Here is a 22,443-nt window from a genome sequence, read left to right on the forward strand (position 1 = left end):
TAACTGGACTTTAGTAAAGCCTTTGACGCCATTTCCCACAGCATTCTCCTGGACATGCCAGCTGATCGTGGCTTAGATGGGTGTACTCTTCGCTGGGTAAAAAACTGGCTGGATGGCCAGGCCCAAAGAGTTATGGTGAATGGCGTTAAATCCAGTTGGTGGCCGGTCACGAGTGGCATTCCTCAGGGCTCAGTATTGGGGCAGCTCTGTAATACCTTTATGAACGACCTGGATGAGGGGATTGAGTGCACCCTCAGACAGCTTGCAGATGACAATGAGTTGGGCGGGAGTGTGGATCTGCTTGAGGGTAGAAAGGCTCTACAGAGGGATCTGGACAGGCTGGATCAATGGGCCAAGGCCAGCTGTATGAGGTTAAATAAGGCCAAGTGCCGGGTCACACACCTGGGTCACAACAACCCCATGCGGCATTACAGGCTTGGGGAAGAGTGTCTGGAAAGCTGCCTGGTGGAAAAGGACCCAGGGGTGTTGGTCAACAGCCATCTGAATATAAGCCAGCAGTATGCCCAGGTGGCCAAGAACGTTAATAGCATTCTGGCCTGTATCAGAAATAGTGTGGCCAGCAGAACTAGGGCAGTGATCGTTCCCCTGTACTCCGCACCGGTGAGGCCCCACCTCAAATACTGTGTTCAGTTTTGGGCCCCTCACTACAAGAAAGACATTGAGGTGCTGGAGTGAGTCCAGAGAAGGGCAACAAAGTTGGCGAAGGCTCTAGAGCACAAGTCTTATGAGGAGCAGTTGCGGGAACATGGGTTATTTAGCTAAGCACAATTAGTTTCCGTCAACACTGTCACTTACCTGTTTTACTTCCAAGCAGTTAAATAACACTGAGTTTTTCTACAACAAAACTGATATTGTAATGTTGTCTATTGTAATAGATGAACACTGATAGAATGAAATCTGGCAGAAAGGACTAACAAGCCAAGGAGCCAGCGTTCAAATTATTGATTAGTCGATACTGAAACACTCCTTATATAGCTTAGTCAGGCTAAATGGAGGTAATTTAGGCACAAATTTCGCTGCAAATAATAACAATATTTCTTCCAGCCATTCAGTCACGTGCACTTCTCTTACAAGCTATACATACAAATTTGTTACCTGAATCATTTTCAGCAACACTGGAAAACAGTAGATCTGATGCAAGACTTGGAAACCTCATTCACCATTTCTATACCAAAAACTATGCCTATAACAGCAAATAAATTTTCTCAATCTGCCTATTAGCTAGGAATTCAACTTCTATCTCTCAGCTTCCCAAACTGCTCTGTCCCTTGCACAGTTCATCAAAAATACAAATGAACTGATTTGTCACAGCATGGGGATGCTGAATGATTTCACAAAATTTTTGTTTATCTTTAGTCATACAGGTTTCTCCTCGGCTGGACTTAAAGTAGCTAACACCATGTGAATAGACATAAAAACCACTAAAAATATGTGAAGACCTTCACCTTGCCCAAACTGTGCTAAAGTACAGTAAAATGAAAGCATAGGATGAAATCTCACAAAGATGAATAGCAGTCATCTGCTTCTGCCTCACTCTTCCCTCAGATCTACTATTTACACGCATTTGCCTCAAGGGGCAGGAGCGCAACTTCTTTCTTGTTTTTCACCAAATGAAAAATATTCTGCATTGAAGGCAATCTCTGCAGCACATAATGGCCATAATACAGTGAAGACTGGCTGCACTGTGATTTTAAAATTTTAATTCTATAAGGAGTTTGTGTATACTGAACAACCTGTGATAAATCTGTTGTTGAACAAACTGAAGTTTTTCCAGTGCTAGAACCTTTCTTTTCTCAGAAGATATATAGGAAAAAAAGTCTTCAAACCTCCCAAAATTAAGAGAGAGCAAGCAGAAGAGATTGTGGAACAAATAGATAAAATGACCAATGGCGTACTATGGGCACCAGTAAGTAACTTAATGGGTTAACTTGAACTCATGAATGAAATAGCTCAAATTAAGGTAATATGTAATCTCTCATACAACACTTACTCAGCTTTTTTAAACTGTAAAGAAACAAATGTGACAAAAAATTTTAAAAACGGTTATGAGAGACATCTGGGGAACTGGAGGACTGTACACTTGCTCTGTATTGCTGAAGTCATTTAAAGTCCTAAGAATGAGATCCGTGGATATATGGATACATATGATAGCCTGGGGAAGAATCAGTGTGGCTTCTGTAAAAGAGAGTCATGGCTCAAAACCCAGAACTCTTTGAAAGATTCAGCAAGCATTTGAATAAAGAAAATTTGATTAGTCTACGTGGATTTCCAAAAGTTACTTGACCCTCACCAAAGGTTCTTGAGGAAGCCACAGAAGGCAGAAGTGAATTAGTAGTTGATTAAAAGACACAGAACAGGGAACTAATAAGTGCTCAGTTTTCACAGTGCACAGAGGTAATCAGTGAGTCTCACAGACCAGAACTGTTGTCTGCTACTCAACAAGCCAGTACAGGAGCTGAGATGAGAAATTAGGTGACACTAGTTGGTTGGGGTTTTTTTTAATAATCAAAGTTCTTCATAATACTATGTTTCTGCCCAACTGAGGAGCTGCAAGAGGATTCTACTGAGATTGAATGACAGGGTATAAAATGGGAGATCAAATTCCATGTAAATAAATACAAAACGATGAATATTGAACACAATCCTAATTTCATATATTAAACAGACTTAAGTGGCCTATTATCACAAGAAAGAAACCTTGAAATCTAAGCAAAAGTTCCACAAGTCATCAGCTCCATGCCCAACTGTAATAAAACAACAACAACAAAAAAGTATTAAGCATTATCCCCTGTATAAATTCACTCTATAAATTCACTCTGTGACTACCTCCATCCGTGGAGATATTCAAAACTCCACTGGACACATTCCTGGAAAACCTTCTCTAGCTCACCCTGCTTAAGCAGGGAAGTTGGACTAGATGATCTTACGAGGTCCCTGCCAACTTCATCCATTTTGTAACTCTGTGTTTTCTCTTGAGTGCTGCATGTAAATCTGCATTACTATTCTGATAAGAGGAAAAGAGCTGAAGCTTAGATTTCTGAAGGTTGAGGGACTGCTCTGGGCAAGTATCCTTAGATGCTTACCTTGTTCTTCCACTCCTTTCTAGGTAGTGCTTCTCACTGCAGATGGAGACAGGGTATTGACCTAAACAGACTTTTGATCTGACCCAGCACAGCCATCCTTTCACTATAAAGGCTCAAATAATTTAGGATGACCAGTTAATTTTAAATTTATATTGCAAACATATATGCATACACTAGTCACTAAAGAGAAAAAAAAGGATTTTCAGATGTGATTTTTTTCCCCCAGATTTTGAAATGGCTGAAAGTTCTGAAAACAAATGCTTAGTGTTTCCAAACAAGATGTTTCCACAGGCGGAATGGAAAACATATCCATGCCATCATTAGAGATGATTCTTACTGAAAGGCAAATTTAAGTTTCATTTAAACAAAATAATGCACATATTCAGTGCACTATCTGCTCACCTCTGAGCACAACAGCTCAGTTTAGATACATTTTCCACTAGCCAGGCATTAAGGACGTAGAAGACCACACCATCGTCCCCCAAAGAGATTTTGATTTGAATTTGAGATAAGAATGTGACTAGGAGAATTTGGCTGATCCCCTGGTGATGTCAACAGATCAATACTGAACTTACTGCTACCAACAAGTGGACACTGAAAATCAATGCAGTTATTCTGAAGATACAAAGGAATAACCCTCCTGAGCCATCAAGACAGCTTCTGGTAATATGGGCAACCATATCGTACAGGCTCTTTCACAAAATGATCACGCACCAATTTTAGGCACATTTCTTGTTTGTCCTGCTTATATTGAAAATGCTGTTACAGAACTACAGATGGTTAGATACTTTCTTCTGAATTACAATTTTTATTGTAGTCTTGGTCAAGTCACTTCTCTCCTCCTCTGCATGCAGATGGGAGTCCTTAAATTTAAGTGAATTATTCTACCTCACAGGTGTGGTTCTCCATTGGAGAACTATTATCATCTTTCCCCAGCACCCTGTTGGACTAAAGAAACCCAATTCCTCCAAAGTACATTTTCACACGAAAAATTTACAAATAAGTTCAAATGGTATTTTTCATAATACATATGAAGGCAAGCATGTTATGCCACTGTTGCAGTCACTTTTCACAACTGCAGTTATTATTGGTTGGCTGAATAAAAACTGAGGGCAAATCAGATCCTATTAACTCACAGACCCACATAATTTTCAAGTACCATTTAAAAACATGCTATTTTTCATTTTTGCTTGACAGAGTTACTGGAGCTGAGTCCTTCTACATTCAGGAATTATTAAATTTATCCACACTTAATCCACATTCCAAAGATGGGAGGAGGAGAGTGGGATGGTGGTAGAAACCTGCCTGCATAATGAAATCTAATCCCTCACTTCCCCTGAAACAGCAAGATTTGTCAGTTTTCTGACTAGCATACCAGTTATACCCTGTTTGGCACTTATCGCAAGAAGACAGGTGTAGAATGCCCAATTTTTCAGCTCTGAAGTTGCACCCATTAAATACAGTGGAGAGTATTTCTTCCTCTTTGCATAAAGACGATTGAGAGCGCTTACTAAAGAAAGCACTAGGAGCTGGGGGGAAGGAAGGTGACAACAGCCCTAGACATCCGTAGCTAAAGGAGCAAGGAGTCACCACAAGAATGTAAAGAAACAGATTCATCCTTGCTATGGGCAATGCTGCAAGAATTCAGAATTTTTTGGTTTCAGTTGGCAGTGGGATAATGGTATAAAGAGGAACAGTTTTACAAACCATTTGCATTTAGGATTTTTTTTCTCCCCTTCAAGAAAATTTCCCTATGCAATCTGACCTCCATCAAAAGCCTGCCAGAAACACACTGCTCTTTCTTTACTTCAGTTTTTCTATTTTTTTTCTGACATGAATGTTTGAGCAATATTCCTTTGGTTTGTTATAGATCTTATTTAATATTTTAATTACTGACTTTGGCATAAGCTTAGAAGTATGCTGATCCAGTTTGCTGATGATAAAGGTGGGGAGGCATTGGCTATACAGGAGAGGGCTGTACTATCAGAAAAGAAAAACTGTACTTACACCCCAGGGAGTGGGAGCAAGAGAAAAGGGATAAAATTTAGCTGCATTAACTCCAAGGTTATGCATTACAGACAAATAACAAAAACTTTGCTATAAAATACACATCTCATCAACTGCAAACAGACAAGGAAAATGGAAGACATACAGTTTGAGCATCAAACAACGGGACAGCTACAAGCTGCCAAGATAGCAACTGTGAGAAAGGCAAATGTGATCCCATCCCATTCAATAATGTTTATTGTTCTTATTAGAAAATTCTGAGACTTTTATAATTGGAGTCAGCAGATAAACACAGCTTCTGCAACCTTCCTACGTTCGAGTAGGGAAATATATCATATGAAAGCTGCACCACTTTTGGTGTAACATGTAAAACACAGTCCAAGCAGCAACCAAAGACAGAAGGTTAAAACAGTTAATAGAGGGACCTGCATCAAAACTCTCATAAGGCACCACAGTACAAGAGATAAACATAGCTTGTTCTTGCAATCTGGTTACTTTATGAGTCAAGAATGTCTTTAATTAACACAAAATGTAAAATGTGAAAGTGTTTGTAAATTTTAATTTGAAATTGTTGAAAAATTCCATGCTGTGAAATTGTCCCTTATCCACATCATGCCAATACTTCAATTACTCATCCTAACTCAAAACAAAAACAAATGCCAAAATACTGAGATTTATCATGGGATGGAAACTCTGGAGTTTCTCAAATCTGCCAGTTCACTATTGCAAAGATTTTAATATATGGATAGAACAAACTTTGGCATGACTCTCAAGTATGAAATATGGTCTTTCAATGACCACATGCTATTGTGGGTGACTAACACATCTTGCTAATAATAATTATTCTGTTTCAGCTGTGACTAGGGAAAAACAATAAGATGCTCTTACTAGGTATTCAATGCAGTTGATAAGTTGATTCAATACAGTTCATAAGAAGCACTGTGGCAGACTATTTAAACAGGCTATATGGTAAATATTTATTAGAATCATAGAATCATCTAGGTTGGAAAAGACCTTTAAGATCATAGAGTCTGACCATGAATCCAACGCTGCCAAGTCCACCTCTAAACCATGTCCCTGAGCAGCACGTCTACACATCTTTTTAATACCTCCAGGGACACTGAGTCAACCACTTCGCTGGGCAACCTGTTCCAATGTTTGATAGCCCTTTCAGTGAAGAAATTTTTCCTAATATCCAATCTAAACCTCTCCTGGTGCAACTTAAGGCTGCTTCCTCTAGTGCTATCACTTGTTACTTGGGGTAAGAGACTGACCCCCACCTCGCTACAACCTCCTTTCAGGTAGTTGTAGGGAGCAGTAACATCTTTCTTCAGCCTCCTTTTCTTCAGACTAAACAACCCCAGTTCCCGCAACTGCTCCTCATAAGACTTGTGCTCTAGAGCCTTCGCCAACTTTGTTGCCCTTCTCTGGACTCACTCCAGCACCTCAATGTCTTTCTTGTAGTGAGGGGCCCAAAACTGAACACAGTATTTGAGGTGGGGCCTCACTGGTGCGGAGTACAGGGGAATGATCACTGCCCTAGTTCTGCTGGCCACACTATTTCTCATACAGGCCAGAATGCTATTAACGTTCTTGGCCACCTGGGCATACTGCTGGCTTATATGCAGATGGCTGTTGACCAACACCCCTGGGTCCTTTTCCACCAGGCAGCTTTCCAGACACTCTTCCCCAAGCCTGTGTGGGGTTGTTGTGACCCAGGTGTGTGACCCGGCACTTGGCCTTATTTAACCTCATACAGTTGGCCTTGGCCCATTGATCCAGCCTGTCCAGATCCCTCTGTAGAGCCTTTCTACCCTCAAGCAGATCCACACTCCCGCCCAACTCGTTGTCATCTGCAAGCTGTCTGAGGGTGCACTCAATCCCCTCATCCAGGTCGTTCATAAAGCTATTACAGAGCTGCCCCAATACTGAGCCCTGAGGAATGCCACTCGTGACCGGCCACCAACTGGATTTAACGCCATTCACCATAACTCTTTGGGCCTGGCCATCCAGCCAGTTTTTTACCCAGCGAAGAGTACACCCATCCAATCCACGAGCAGCCAGTTTCTCCATGAGGATGCTGTGGGATTGTATTCATTCACAAAAAGCAAACATAACCAGTTCACAAAATAGGGACTTACAGGAGAAAGAAAGTAAGAGTTGTTGGGCTATTTATTTAAAAAATAAATTTCACCAGCTCTAATTTAGATGGTCGTCTGCAAGGGAAATACATCTACTATGATTGCTTCCATGACAAATTACATTTCATCTTTTCTAAAGTCATGCTGAAAAAGAATGTGAAAAGGTTAAAGTATTTTGGGTTGTTGTTTTTTTTTTTTAATACATAAATGTTGCAAGAACAATAGAAATAGACTAGGATAGATCAAACCATCTGAAATCACTTTACAGTAACATGGGCTCTTGTCTTTTAACTAGGCAAGCTGAATATTCATATGGTCAAAAAGATCCTGTTGTGCTGAGGAGGAGGAGAAGGTGGAGGAGGAGATGACCAAGATTGTTTTGTCATTTGAAATAAATTATTCTCTGGAAATAGAAGAGTATTCTCTTTATGCTACTGCCAATCAAATCAACTCTGTGAGCAAGTTTTTATAGTAATGAATAAAACTGCCTTTTTCACTCAGTTTTAGACCCATTCCACCTACTTTTGAACACCTATCATATGAATTATGCATAGAGATGGGATTTAAATTCAAAAAATAATTTAACTACATATTTATTATGGAGATGGAGATGAATTTCACCTCTATGACAGTCAAAGCAGAAAACATGCGAGTGAATTTTAGGGTATCTCTTTCATTGCAGATTTTCCATTACACATTGACCCAATCTGGCAGCTGATTACTGATCTTACTTAGCATTCATTGATTAATATTTTTAACTACTAATCCAAACTCTGTTCTTGTTTGCAGTTAAGATAGTCTTGAATTAAATTGCTGTGAAGGGAGAATCAGATGAAATAAATTTACCAGCCTTCCTCTCCCTCGCAGCAAACAAAATGAACTGATTTTTGCCTTTTTAGTGTCAGAAGTGTTGCTCCAATATTACCAGTTACTTGCTGTTCTAACAGCATTTTGTTAAGACTAGACCTGGCTTCCTCTTTCAACTCAAGTTAATCCCCTGTCACTTAGCTAAGAAACCTCTGTGTAGTGAACAGTGCGCTCCGCAGCATTTGCAGCTTCCATCAGTCTGCAAAGAATCCCAGAAAAAAACAAAGGGGGGGAGGGGGGAAAAAATCACCCACCTTTATTATGGTTCTTCATCCCTCTAACTCGTGTCAACTCTCCTAAATGCTCTTTTGCCTTACATTTGCCTGCCTGAGATCTAATTTACCGGTTCTGAGTTTGACTTCAAAACAGCAAATCCGATATTCAGCTTGTTATCTCTTATAGCCTGTACCTCAGTTCTTACCCAAAACCTAAAATCACTAAACAAAATCATTAGCCATTTCCTAAATGAGCATCAGTATGTACACCATAAAGTGTTGCTTCCCATTACAAGATCAACTTTGCAGCCCTTCCCTTTTTAATTTTACTAAGCTAATCAGCCAAAAAATCATGAAGGTTTGAAGAGAATCTGTAGAGATGGATCACTTGCTGCCCTACAGCACAAGGCAGGGCAGCGGGGGGGCATCCAATGAAGCTAGCAGGTAAAAACATTCATGCACAGGCATCTTACAGGTCTCTGAACTTAGATTATGATAATGATGTCAGAGTTCTCAACGTGTTTTCTGTTCAATTTTAGCAAATCATTATTGCACAATATGGAAAGCTGACAAGCAAACGTTTTCCATTGGGAAAACAAACATCTGTAGAGCACTGTATACCAGATCAGATTTGTGGTTCATTAATCTATAAAACTTGTCAATAGGTTAAAATAAAATAAAGAAAAAATCAGTATTCATCCATGGCAGGCTTTACCTTGAGGCCTTATAAGCCTTACCAAGAAATCCATTTACTCTGAAAAAGTGTAAAACTATGTAATACCACCACATAAAAAAAAAAAAAAAAAAAAAACAGTGTGTGCCAAAGGAATTGAAATAATTTCCAGCCCAAAGCATGTTCTTAAAACACTTTCTTTCATTCACAATGTTAGACTGGTGCAGGACACCTAATAAATCAGAAACAGCAAACATCACCTAGCATATATAGAGAATCTGAAAGAGCTACTTTCTCAAGTTTGAATAAAATTGAAACAACTAATCTCCAAAGAATATAAGCAACTAGAAAGTCTCATTATTAACTGAAGGCTGCACAGTTTATGGTCAGCCTTACACAGAAGGGGTATGGAAGTCCACTCCTTTCAACACAGTATTAAATTTTTTTTGCAGCTAAGCACAAAATAAAATCACATAGCACCTTCTTTGGTACTGGCAGCGTGCCTCTGTTAACAAGTATTATTTAAAGAAAAATCAATATGAATATTATTTCAGAAGTACATTAAGATAATACCAGACTTCTTATTCCATGGATATTCATTAAGATCTCGCACACTTTTTTATTTCCATTCATTCATGAGTGAAAAATTGTTCATTGCAAGTAATTTATTTAGATTAAATTGGAATTCCTGCTTTTCATTTCTGAGCTAATCCAAAATTCTTTTCATGAATTTGTTATCTACTCATGTCAGCGTTTAAGCTTTTTATTAAATGAACAAATGTCAACAAGCAATTCACAATTTGTGGCAATTGATCTGATTGACTGACGCCCCTCAGCCACACTGCTTCATTAGAAAACATAAAATCAAGACATTTGTAGAACATTTCTGTTTATGCAGTATTCAGTTCTGCTAAAGTCTGTGGAGAAATCAGGGTTATCTTCATGAATAAAACCACAATCAACTGAGTATTTTAAGATGTAGTATCAGTTCCCAAACGCAGTGAACCTGGCAGACATGGATATGCTATAAAGATCAAAAGACTATAAATATGTAACAATATTGGCGTGTTTACGACAATCTGAATTGAGAAGAAACTACGAATACTTGCAAGAAGGAAAAAATACTGCAAGGCGGGGGGAAACCCTGGTTTAGAACAATGCCTCTTCCTTAAACCAAGAAGCTGCTTTTTTTGACGATGCCTGGAGAGACGCCAGAGTGGAGAAGCATCACATGTTTCTAGTGAGGAGAGTTTGGGGAAAAGGACTGTGGAGATGACATCAATTCTGAGGTAAAGTTGCAGTTCTGGCATCTTATCTGTGGCATATGGATGCTCACAGTGAGGTATGCATCGGCGCACAGACTATGCATGTGTTGAAGGGCTTTAATTTTAATGTCGTTGGTTTTGAGGTTGGGCATTATAAATCTTAGACTTGCTTTTACCACTGTTTTACACTCCCCCCCCCCAAAAAAAAAAAAAAAGCCATGATGAATAGATAGTAAACTGTCAAAGGTCACCATGTTTCATAATTTTTTTTTCCCCTTTTATTTTACATTTTATGGTTCTTGACTTCTAGCACAGATAACTGTATGTGAAAGGAGGACAACTTATAAGTTACAGCATTATGTCGTTCAGCCGATTACTTCACTCATGTCAGAATTAGCATACAGGTCCAACCATGTATTTTGGTGGTTTATGCCATATAATTTCTCTCCTGTTATCCCCTGCAGGTGAAATTCAAAGAGACAAAAGCTTTGGTTTCTACAGATTGAATGGTCCCTTTCAAAGTCATGTTGTTGCAGGGTTTCCTAACCTAGAATTACTTTACAAGGACAGCAACAACACCTCAGCAATCTATTCTCTGGGCAACAGATGCAAATATTGATGGTCCCCAGTTGTCTGTGTGTTTTAAGTGATAGTAACCTATGACAGTAATGACACCATTTTTACATTCCTTCCTTAACCAAAAGATACATTTGCAAGGTGTATTGGTATAGTATTATATCCCCATTACTCCATCTTTCTGTTTTGAACATTTTATAGTCTAAGAAATCGAGCATATAAAACACATATGTTGATCAAAACCCCCACATTTGAAAAATGGTCTCAGAGAGCTCATTTTCAATGATCTTTCCCACTGCATCGTGCTAATAGATCTTAAAAAAACACAGATAACTAGGAAAAAAAAAAGCCGGCTTCCACGTGCATGACCACAACCTTTCTACAGTAAAGGAAGGTGAAACTCAAGGGAAATGTCAATCTGTCCTTAAGACACATAATCCTCAGCAGTTACGGTACGTCTGGGCTGCTCCAAAGCATGCCGCTAGCCGAGATATCATTCTGAGCAGAACCTTCCCTACTAAGCCTGTCAAACTCAACATGCATTTACCTTCCAAAACAGATTGTTTCCTAGGTCAGAAAGAGCTGGGAAAGGGTCATAGGCAACAAACTGCAGTCTTGGAACAGGGGAGGGAAGAAGTGTGCTTTTCTTGCCTTGTTCAGATGAGTTTCTAGAGGTTTAAAAGCTAACCCAGATAGACTCCAGGAAAACACACCCTGTGCAGTTTTGCAAAAAGAGGCGTCACTCTGAAAGACCTTTCTTAACACTGAGGTACAAAAGCGAGGCAAAGGTGAAAACAGGAAAACATGCTTCCACAACACAAAAATTCCTAAATTAAATTCTTAATGATTCGCCAGCTCAGATTTCACAGAGCTGCTAGCTCAGACTCCAAAGAACAAGGAAGCAAAAAAAAAGATCCTCATAAAGTGGAGACAAGTTTAGTTTTTAAGAGCAGTAACCTCTAAGTTTAAATGCATTTTCTGGTGATTACCAACTGGCTGAGGACACTGAGGACAATGCAAGAAAAATGAAGGATCACTAACAACAAATGTAAGAGTATTTCCAAGGTATCAATGACGAGTTGTAAAAGCTGTCATTCTTACCCATTTTTTTTAATGGAGGAGACAGGGAAACCATAAATATTGAAAAAGGTATTAGACAAACCAAGAATGAAAAGCAGCATCACCATTTGGAAATACACGGAACACTTGGTTACCCTTTCTCAGAATAAGCCATCACTGTACTGCAAAAAGAACATCCCTTGTGAAATTAGTGATTGTTCAAACAATAAAGGTCTGCTTATTGTGAAGAGAGGAAGCATCATAAAAATGCCTAAATGAAGAAGTCAACAGCAAATATGCAAGTTTATATGTTTATATTCTGCTTCACTGTGAAAGCACAAGGAAGTACATGTTCTTCCTTTTTATGCAATCTCAACTCCCACTAACGGTTCAGATGTTTTGTGCATACACAGATGAAAATAATATTCAAATCTTTGCAATTTTTCCCACACAACGTGCAGTGTCAGAAGATCACTTTCCCAAAGCCCGGCCAACCTTCTGACTAGCAGAAGAGCACAGAAGAATCATTTGGGTTTACTGCGATAAAGTCAGCTCAATTTGTTGGGACTGTAAACAAAACTAGGGTAGGGGATGACTATCTTTTTTATTTCCTGATTGACCTTTTCGGACAATATTCAGGAGGATAAAACTTCTTTTATCTGGGTGACTGAAGAGGAGGGGTAGTCCTTCCTAGCAAGTACTTGGACTTCCACAGATGGCGTACATGGAAACTGAGTATTTTTTCACTGGCTGCCATTCATAATTGGTGGTCTTTTCAAATGTGGCTATTTACTATGTGAGCAAGCATTTAAACATCTGTTACTGGCAGAATTCTGCCTGTGAAACTGCATCCATCACAATCGCTTACACAATACAACGTACACTTGGACACACACCTAAAGGCGCAGTGGAATGAACACGTATTTGCTTCTCGCACCACAGGGCTTCGGTAAATTTACTTGCCCTCCATCCAGAATCACTGAACTTGAAAATACTCTACTTAATTTCAGATGTACTGTCTCTGCAACAAGCTAAAAGGATGACTTTGTTATATCTGACCCCTTGCAGACTACTGCAATATTTCTCAAATATGACAATTCTCGTATTAACACAAATGACGCCGTTGCTTTCAACTCCTACAAGGTCTATGTGCAAAAAAATTTTTCAGTATTCTTAAGAGTACTTACTTCAAGAGCTATTCATTTCCTCCGTTAGAAATATATTTCACAGAATCACAGAATTTCCCGGGTTGGAAGGGACCTTTCAGATCATCGAGTCCAACCATCAATCTAACTCTGACAAAACCATCGCTAAACCATGTCTCTAAGCACTACGTCTACCTGGCTTTTAAATACCTCCAGGGATGGTGCCTCAACCACTTCCCTGGGCAGCCTGTTCTCACACAATAGCTAAATCTAGGGCACCCTGCATTGCATTTGAAGGTGCCCAAACTGGTTTAAAATGTTCTAGCTCACACACTAGAAGCTTAACTTAATATAAACTCTTACTATAATTCATGCTACTTTCTACTTCAGATATGTTCCCAGTAATTTAGAGCCAAATCCTTAATATAATCTGCAAACCTAGAGAGGCCTAAAGGCATCTAGGCACCTGAAACCAAGAGGAAAATCCTCAAGATTTTCACTGACTCTGCCAGCTTTGTTCCCTTTCTGAAAAGAGCAATTGCAGTGCCAGCATCCAAAAGAGACTTGCTGCATGTGGGCCCCCACTCTTCTCCAGTGCACTCCTTGCAGTCAGGGCTGAGGTACCTAAGCCATCGAGAAGGATATCATTTCAGATACAGCTCTTTCCAGTGCTGTGTTTTGACCGATGAGACAGTTCCTTGCTCTGTGTGTTGATTACGATACAACCATCCCCAGGCAGCCAGCTGTCCAAAACCTGCATTTACAAGGCAGTACAGGGGCTGCCAATTCCTCTCCGCTGGTCAGGAACAGAGAGAAGTGTAGCCTTACTTTTAGTAGTAGTTTACTCCAGTGGAAGTTAAAATGATCTATCTACATAAGGACTACAAAATTTATGAAGGACTACAAAATTTATGGTTAAATTAACCAGATTTTTTAACAAATACCTCCCCTGTAAAGGCATTTCATAGAATCATAGAATCTTCTGGTTGGAAAGGACCTTTGAGATCATAGAGACCAATGATACACACAAAAAAAAAACCACAAACCACCCCTACAATCTCTGCGACTAGAGCATGCCCTGAGGTGCCACAGCTAGATGTTTCTTAAACACCTCTAGGGATGGTGACTCAACCACCTTCCTAGGCAGGCTGTTCCAGCATCTGACCACTCTTTCAGTAAAGTAATTCTTCCTAATATCTAATCTAACCCCTCCCTGCCGCAGCTTCAGACCATTTCCTCTGGTCCTGTCATTATTCACCTGGGAGAAGAGGCCAACACCCACCTCTCTCCAACCTCCTTTCAGGTAGTTGTAGAGGGCAATGAGGTCTCCCCTCAGCCTCCTCTTCTCCAAGCTTTAAAAAGATAACCAAAACCAATGACAAAAATGTACAGTGGCCGACAGAAAAAATAACTGGAAAATAAAGAAATAACAATCCTCTAATATAATCTTTCAGTATTAATAGCTCTTTTTTAAGTACAAGAAACCTGTGAAAATTACACAGAATGATCATCTATTCATTCCAGCTATTCAAAACTGCTCCAGCACTCCTTTTATAGAAAAAAAAATGTAACGACTCAATTTATTGACAGAACAATCCATTAAGTACATAGAATAATAAAGAGTACAGAGATAACGCAATACTCTGCAATGACTTCTCTTTCGCTGCCCACTCTAAGTACTGAATTTTGATTCATATAATATACATTCCCTTTAGCTTCCAAGTTAATTAAAACTTGAGCAGACGGACATTGACCTGTGCATATGATATCACAAGCATCCTATTAATCAACTTGCAGATTAACTACAGATAGATTCAAATACAGTATCACTAGGACATATAATCTAGGTATGCACTAGCATGTAGCGCCATGCAGTAGGAGCACACCAGTGTAACACATGGTGGCAACGTGCCGATACCATCACACAAACTTTTTGCAGGTTTTACGTCAGATGAGCCCTGATCTGGCCCTGTGAACTGAACGTCCACAAAAGGTTAGAGTGGATTAAGTGCTCCTGAACCGCATCTTCTGGTTCAGCGACACTCAGCCTGCTCTCTGCTCTCCAAGAACGCCCCTTGATGCAAAGCAAAGCACAGTGAGAGGGGATCACTGGGACGCTTGTTCCACGAAAGTCACTCCCGATCCAAGTTAAAACTTCAGTGTGTAGACAGACACACCTACAAATTGCCTTTTAAAAATAGGAATGGCGCACTACAATGTTATGAATAAAATATCAGTGCTTCTGTAATTGGAAATATGTAAACGTGTGCCATTATCAGTAGTCTACTTAAGTTCATATTTAGAAGAAGAAAAGCTTGTTTCAGACTAATTTTTAGGTAATACAGTTATGACTTAGATATCACTGATTGTACTAAAAGCCAAGTAATCTGTTTACTTACAGATGTAGCAGGCCAGTGTTAGTTCTCTGACGTGACAGTCTACAAGCGTTGACAGCTAAACACCTTGTCCATAGCTGACTGAATCAACAAACTTATTTTCCATCATGGATGACGGAAACAAAGCCTCAGTCACAGTATTAACAGGAATCAGATAAACACATAAGCTATTGTGAAAAATGCGTATTTTATCATCTATTTTCTGAGACCTGGTGAAGCAGGTGTTAAGTTTGCAGTTCAATGCAAAACTCCTGGCTGCAGCAGAACAATGGTTTTGCCACAAATTCCAATGTAAATGGATTTGAACAACTGTAAAACTTAAAACTCAAAACTCATTTTCTAACAAGAACGGAATGTCAACGGTGACAGTGAATACTAAAAAAACAGCTTTCTTCTTTTCTAACTAAGAAATGTGCAGGGAGAGCAAGTAACTTAGTGCCTAAGATAGGCATTTGGACAACAGAGTCACTAACAATCTCCCATGGCAAGGTTCAAAATATCTACCCTAAGAGCACATTTCTCTCCATGTTTAGAGAGCCTCAAGTGAAAGGGTATATCTACTCTCAATTGTTTTCTATTTACAGAGGAATGGTAGAGGAAATTTTCTTTGCTTGCTTTTGCAACACCCAGTTTTTTAATTCTGAACCAACCAATTGTTGAACTGAAACAGACAAAAATGAAGAAAATACTCTCCCGACACTGAGTAAAGAATTTTAGCTGTCAAAACCCAGGTTATACATTGCAAGTTCTGGTTAGTGGTACCCAAGTGAGGAATTTCATCCAGAACACTGGATTTAGAAGCTATAGAGCTTCCACAGAAAACATTCACTGCTTGGTATTGGTATTTATTTATGACTCTCTGTAGATCAACATGCATTTTGATAGGGACTGACTTCCCCCCTTTTAGAGCAGTGTCTTGCTTAACAAAAATCTGACATCGTCTTTCTGGCCAATTTAGTATTGGATTGTCTTCTTCACAACAGCACTGCCTCAGCAGAAGGAGCAAGATGCTTGTTCACCCTAGAAGAGCCTGCGGTCAAATGCTTAGGACATCTTTTAAGGGGAAAGAGGAGGTGGTGGACTGAACCCCTTCAAGATGAAAAGGAAGCAAAAATCTTCAACTGGGGCTACGCTGGCTGGTGCAACGCCTGAAGACGACCATTCTCCACATCCACCTGCCCCCTTGGCCAGCACCAAAAGGACACCATGCCCTCTGTATCTCCTATCTTCCTACCTCAAAGGAAGGTCCAACGTACCTACCACAACAGTCTCAAATGAGGTCTCAGACCCACCTCTTCAACAACCTTCCCTATCAGCAGGAACTGTCTCCACATGAAAATGCTTGCTGCTTGCCTGAAGGTGTGAGGCTAACAAGCAAGTTGCAGTTTGTGGCACAATGTGACCTGGAGGACAGTCAAATCTACGCAGGCAGTTTCTGCTCAAAGATAATTCTCATCCTAGTTCAGCTAAGCACCCCACGCTCATGTTCAGGCAGCTGGCACCACGTGCTGTCAGCAGCATGCCTGCATCTCTTTGGAAAATCCTCAGGTCCGGTACTAAAAGTCACAGGCAAGTAAGCAAAAGTGCAACTGAAAGAGGGACTGACCTACTTTAAATGCACCCCAAAGCAAAATGAGCAAGTGATTTTCAAAATAAACATGGCAAGCAGTCTGTGTAACAAATGACATCTGAGATGAACGGAGAAAAGGCCCTTTTTTTTTTTAATGAAGGAATGGAAGGGAAAATAATTGGCATATTTTCAAAGCAAAAACTGTTTGAACTTCAAAGCATCAAGTGCAAATAAAATGATGCTTATACAAAGGAATTACCTGATTCCATCTACTACTGCCATTACAAAAGTAGATGCTACTATGAGAGCACTCAGAAATAGGATTGACTGAGTAAGACGTCATTCTGCACGCTGAAGTCTTGAGTTCAAACCACACACTGGATGTGCGAAGAACTCAAGGACAGAAACCACCTATGATTCATCTCACACTGTCAATTCAAGGTAAGTTGCAAGTACTGAGCTCCTTTCAGTTTCAGGTCCTCAGCAAGGATCACACAATTGACAGACTGCCCGTGAAGGAAAAGGTAACCTTGGAAGATTCTAATTTATCATTCTTACACAAAGAAAAATGCCTGTAAGTTTTCTTTTTTTTTTTTCTTTTTAATATTATTATGTTATTTAACCTTTTAAACTGAAAGAAAGCCTTAGGGATTTGGTTGAAAATACTTCCAGCTGCTCTTGACCATTTAATAGATCTGCAATATGCCTACAATAATAACATTAGACAGTTTCAACTCCAATAGCTACATAGTGTGGTGCAGTTAGGCCAGAGTGTGCACGCTAAGTAAAATTCTGTTAACTAAAATTCCAAAAAAGAGAAATTCCTTTTTTATAATATTGCTGAGTATCAAAAGAATTGTTACTGAATTTTGTCTTCACTCAAATACCATCTTTAGACTAATCCTCAATTCAGAAACTCTGTGCCAAAAGATACAGCATAGGTTATATAAGGCTAACAAAAGGTTTTAGTCTTTAAGAAACATACAAGTTTAGCACCTAAAATTATTAAAATCTTTTTCCAGTGGAGTGTGGAAAATATGGTTTCAGATTAAATACACTCAGAACAAAATTCCAATGCTGACAATTGACCAATGTTGCAACCTCAGAAAAGGAACAGATACTTCCTGTAAAACAAAGGCCAAAATTTAATCCTTACGGCATTCTGAACTTCAGTTACGTGGTACACACAAAATCCCTTGTCAGAAATGGCCTAAAAGGAAGGTGAACTAGCCAGGCACTCGATTGAACATGAAAATAGCTGTCCTGGGTCAGAATAAAAGCCTGCCTAGCCCAGGATACTGTCTCTAACAGTGGCCAAACACAGACGCCTCGAGAAGAATAAAAGAATAGAAAAAACCTGTATCAATACTGTGAAGAATATTCTCCTAACATTCAACAATTTACAGTTCAATAGTTAGTATCTTCATGTTTAATCAGTCTGACTGCATTTCCTGAACGCAGACTTGCCCAGTTGCCCATTAAACCCATGTGCACTGTCAGTGTCCATGGCATCCAGTGGCCAGGAGTTCCACCACTTAGCTACACACTGCAGCGAAATGGCCTTACCTCTTGTGGTTCATTTTTACTCTCTAGCTTTGTCAGATGGTCTGCAGAGCTTGCAGCAAACAAGAAGAAAACAGCAAACAGGCACCTCTAACCAGGTGTTCCATTCACACCACTTGTGGGCCCAGAGATCTCTGTCTTCGTCTCACTACAGGATTTGCTACGGAAAGCAACCAACCAAGCGGTTTCTCCTCCACCCCCATTTTAATTATCTAAACTGAACTTCATCCACCATTTAAAGGTCCTATCAGACCACTAAGGGCTTTCTGCAACTCTTCACAGGCAACGCTGTCTTTAAAACCCTTAATAATTTAGTGAAACCAGCAAATATCACTGTTCAACCCCTTTATTTATGAGCGTGTTGAGCAGCACAGACACCTGAACTGATGCGTGTGGAACTCAGCTCTTGAAAGATGGCTGCTTGCTCCTACCCAAGCTTTTAGGCATTTATTATTTTTCTTGGTGGCAGGACCTTCCCCATCTTCTCCCGTGACTCCTTAGTTGGTCTTACAAGCAAGAATTACCGACTATGATGGCTTAGGGATTTGCCAGACATACTTTGCAGAAAGGGCACTCCTTCCAAAGGGGAACTCCCATACTTGGCAACCGCTGTCCAAATGGAGGTCTTTGCAGTCTGACAAAAGACATCTCCAATTCCTGCATTTGTTAGAGATATTTTAGGGTCGTGTCTCATGTTGTTTATTTTAGTGTATTGTTTTGATCTACTGCATCTAAAGGGATCACATACCTATGTTTTTCAGCCTCACCTGATATTCTTTCACCACCACTAACTTAAGCAATGAATATTTTTTGTAGACGCACTCAAAGTCACCTCCAAAATTAAAAGGTTGGAGACAAGGTTACCAAGATAAAACAAAATGGTTTTATGTTACACTTAGGAACCAAGAGGGATTGTTGGATCTCCCTTACAGATTTGCTAAAACAGACCTGGGGGAGTCTGAGATAAGCATCAGCGCTCTGGATGCTGGCTCTGAATGGATCTCAAGGCTAGCCTTGGGACCTAAGGACCGAGATCTTGCTGCCATACCCCTCCGAGTTCTTCCCTCTCCCTTCCCTACCTCATGGTCTTTGATTAAGGCGGTTCTTATCTCCTGTTTTCTTTCTGCTTTTGTTTTAAATCTTATTTCCTAGTTCTGTCCAACATCAAAGCAGACTTCGTTGCTCACATCTCTACACTAGTTGGGTGTGGTTACCTTCCTTATTCAAACCTTTTGTTAGGGTTTCAGCATCTACTGTCTCACCTTGCAAGGTAGAAAAACCCACTACACCTCAGCTTTCATTAACTCCCCCCTTCTCAGACAGGAGAATTCACGTTTTAAAACCCCTTCCCAAGCTACGCAATAAACCCATCATGTATCACTGATACAGACTATTCTTAAACGAAGCTCACAGTCACTAGCACACATGCTGAAAGGATTCTAGGCAGACCACACATGACAGTATTAATTCAGGTGACAGAGCTGGTATTAACTGCCGTTACTCAGCAGCACACACTTTTTTTGTCAATTCTGGACACAAAACTGACACAACAGTATTTCCTGCTTTATATGTTTCTGCATAGCTGTACAGTGAAGTCAAGTACAAATGTGGTAAGCGTACATAAACCTATGCCTATTTAAATCTGGCGAGCATGAAGAGCAATAGTTGCAAAAAGGTAGCAGCAGATGCTTAAGACGTAGCCAGCAAGCCAAGGATGATCCTATATTGTATTTTTACAGCCGCTCCTGCCCCTATCAGTTACAGTACAGGTATGCTTGGTAGCAGTAACTTTCAATGCATTCCTTTTCTGCAAAAATACTGTACCAAGGCAACCATGTTATTACCTGCAAATTTCCCATGGTCATCCAGGATTTTAATACTCTATCACTGGCAAAATTAACAATTGCTATTTGTTACCTACTGATTTACAGACTGAAGTCATCTACAGCAAACCCTTAAAAAAGCTGTCACTTTCCGCTTTTTTTTTTTTTAATGGTATTTTCTACCCACAAATTCAACATGAACTGACAACTGTATTTAGGGAGTAAAAATTGCACACTAGATACAGGCAACAGCATTTTGCACTGGACTTCAGTTTTAAAAAAAAAACAAACACTTGGGACCTCTAAGTTGCCAGGCAGAAGCATCAGGGCAGTAGTGCAGAATTCATGAATGAACACATACCAGCTCACTCGTCTGCACTGCACTCCAATGGAAAGAGTCTGCTTACAGAGGCCTATTCACGGACTCCTGTCTCGGGTGGGAGTTTTGTCAGCACAAGGTCTAAAGGTGCTGATAATGGCGATAACGTTAAAAGGTCTCGCATGAAGCGAGGCTGCGAAGACGCTGGCATTTTAGCGCTCTCGAAGTGATGCCTACCATTCAGCTCATACAGCATCAGGTCTCGAGTCTGCAAATACACAGGTAACCTGACTAACGTAAGGGTGCTCAAGTGGACCAGCCTTTACCGAGATGGACTGATGCCCTCTCCTGAAAATCACTCGTTTCTCTGGGGGACGTGCACAGCTGGGCTCCCGGGAGGTGTCAGTTTTCCTTCGAAAGCCGACATGCCGGGGACAGCCAGCACGCTCTCCCGACGGCGTTCACACAAACCAAAGTTTTGCCGCTCTCGCCAGCCACGGCGACGCAGCGCCGGCGGGGAGCGGGGACCTGCCCCGGCCCCGACACCCCCCGGCCCCGCCGGCCCCCCGCCGCCCCGCCCCGCCCCGTCCCGTCCCGCCGCCGCCTCACCGTCCCAGCTCCGACTCCAGCTCGAAATAGTGGGCCAGGGTGTCCTTGTTGGAGCCGTCGATCCAGTAGTCGGGCGCGGCGGACGCGGGGCGGCCGGCGGCCGAGGAGCCGGAGGAGGATGAGGACGAGGAGGATGAGGACGACGATGATGAGGAAGAGGGCATGGTGACTTTCAGCATGCCGGGACGCCTGCCGGGGGCTGCCGCCTCCTCCGCGCCGGCTGCAGAAAGCAGAGCGACAAGGCGGCTGGCGGCGGCACCTCACCTCCCTTGCTTCCTTCCTTCCTCCCTCCCTCTCTCCTTCCTTTCCTCCCTCCCTTCCTCCCTCCCTCTCTTTCTCTCTCCCCTCCTCCTCTTCCCCCCCCCCGCCGCGCCGGGCCGGGCCGGGCTGGAGCGGCGGCGGCGGCGGCTCCCCCCAGCCCGGTGGGGCGGCGGGGGCTCCTCCGGCGGGGCGGGCCGGGAGCTGCCGGCGGGGCGGAGCGGGGGGACGGGCACGGCGCAGGGAGCCGCCCCGGGCGGGGGTCGCACCGCCCCCGGACCCCCCTTTCCCCGGCCCCGCTGAGCCGAGGGTGGCCGCAGCCGTCCGCTCCGGCGCCCGGCGATGGTCCCCGCCGGCAGGGAGCGATCCCCGGGGCCGGGCGGCGGGGGCGGGGGCCCTGCCGTTCGCTAAGAGCATCCTGCCACAAGCGGTCACCGGGAGCGCAGCCGCCCTCAGCCCCACGAACGGCGGGACCGGGCTCCGCGGGGGTGGGGGGGAGACAACTTCACGGAGGGAGGAGCGGCGTCCCGGTGTGGAGGGGCCGCTGCGGGATTCGGCCGGGAGCGGGCGGACCGAGGTGGAGCGGGAAGGATGCGTGGCCCCTAGCGAGGTGGGCGCCAGCCCATTACGCTGCACCATTTTTTGCATTTCCAGCTCTGGAATCGGTTATCAGGGTGCACCACGGGAGCTCAGGATTTCTCTCTCGGCGTTTGCCGTGATTTTTGGGGAGGAAGGTGTGGAGGCAGGGGCTGAACAAGACAAATGGCAGTGGGAAAGAGACCGACAAATGCTCAAACATGACTGCAAAAAAAACCCAAAAACATAGCTTCCCTTCCCACCACAACACTAAAAG

The 22,443-nt window shown here is 41.9% G+C and overlaps 1 protein-coding gene across 1 annotated transcript in view; it reads right to left on the reverse strand.

The window, feature by feature from the left end:
• Positions 1-21,606, reverse strand: part of CAMK4 (calcium/calmodulin dependent protein kinase IV) — a 172,622-nt gene extending 151,016 nt beyond the window's left edge. The window contains exon 1 of the mRNA XM_054185910.1: positions 21,333-21,606. Within this exon, the coding sequence (XP_054041885.1) occupies positions 21,333-21,511 (179 nt within the window). The 5' untranslated portion in view covers positions 21,512-21,606. The remainder of the gene's footprint in view (positions 1-21,332) is intronic.
• Positions 21,607-22,443: the final 837 nt, after the last annotated feature.

The sequence above is a fragment of the Rissa tridactyla genome, chromosome Z (assembly GCF_028500815.1).
Source record: "Rissa tridactyla isolate bRisTri1 chromosome Z, bRisTri1.patW.cur.20221130, whole genome shotgun sequence".
Lineage (NCBI taxonomy): Eukaryota > Metazoa > Chordata > Aves > Charadriiformes > Laridae > Rissa > Rissa tridactyla.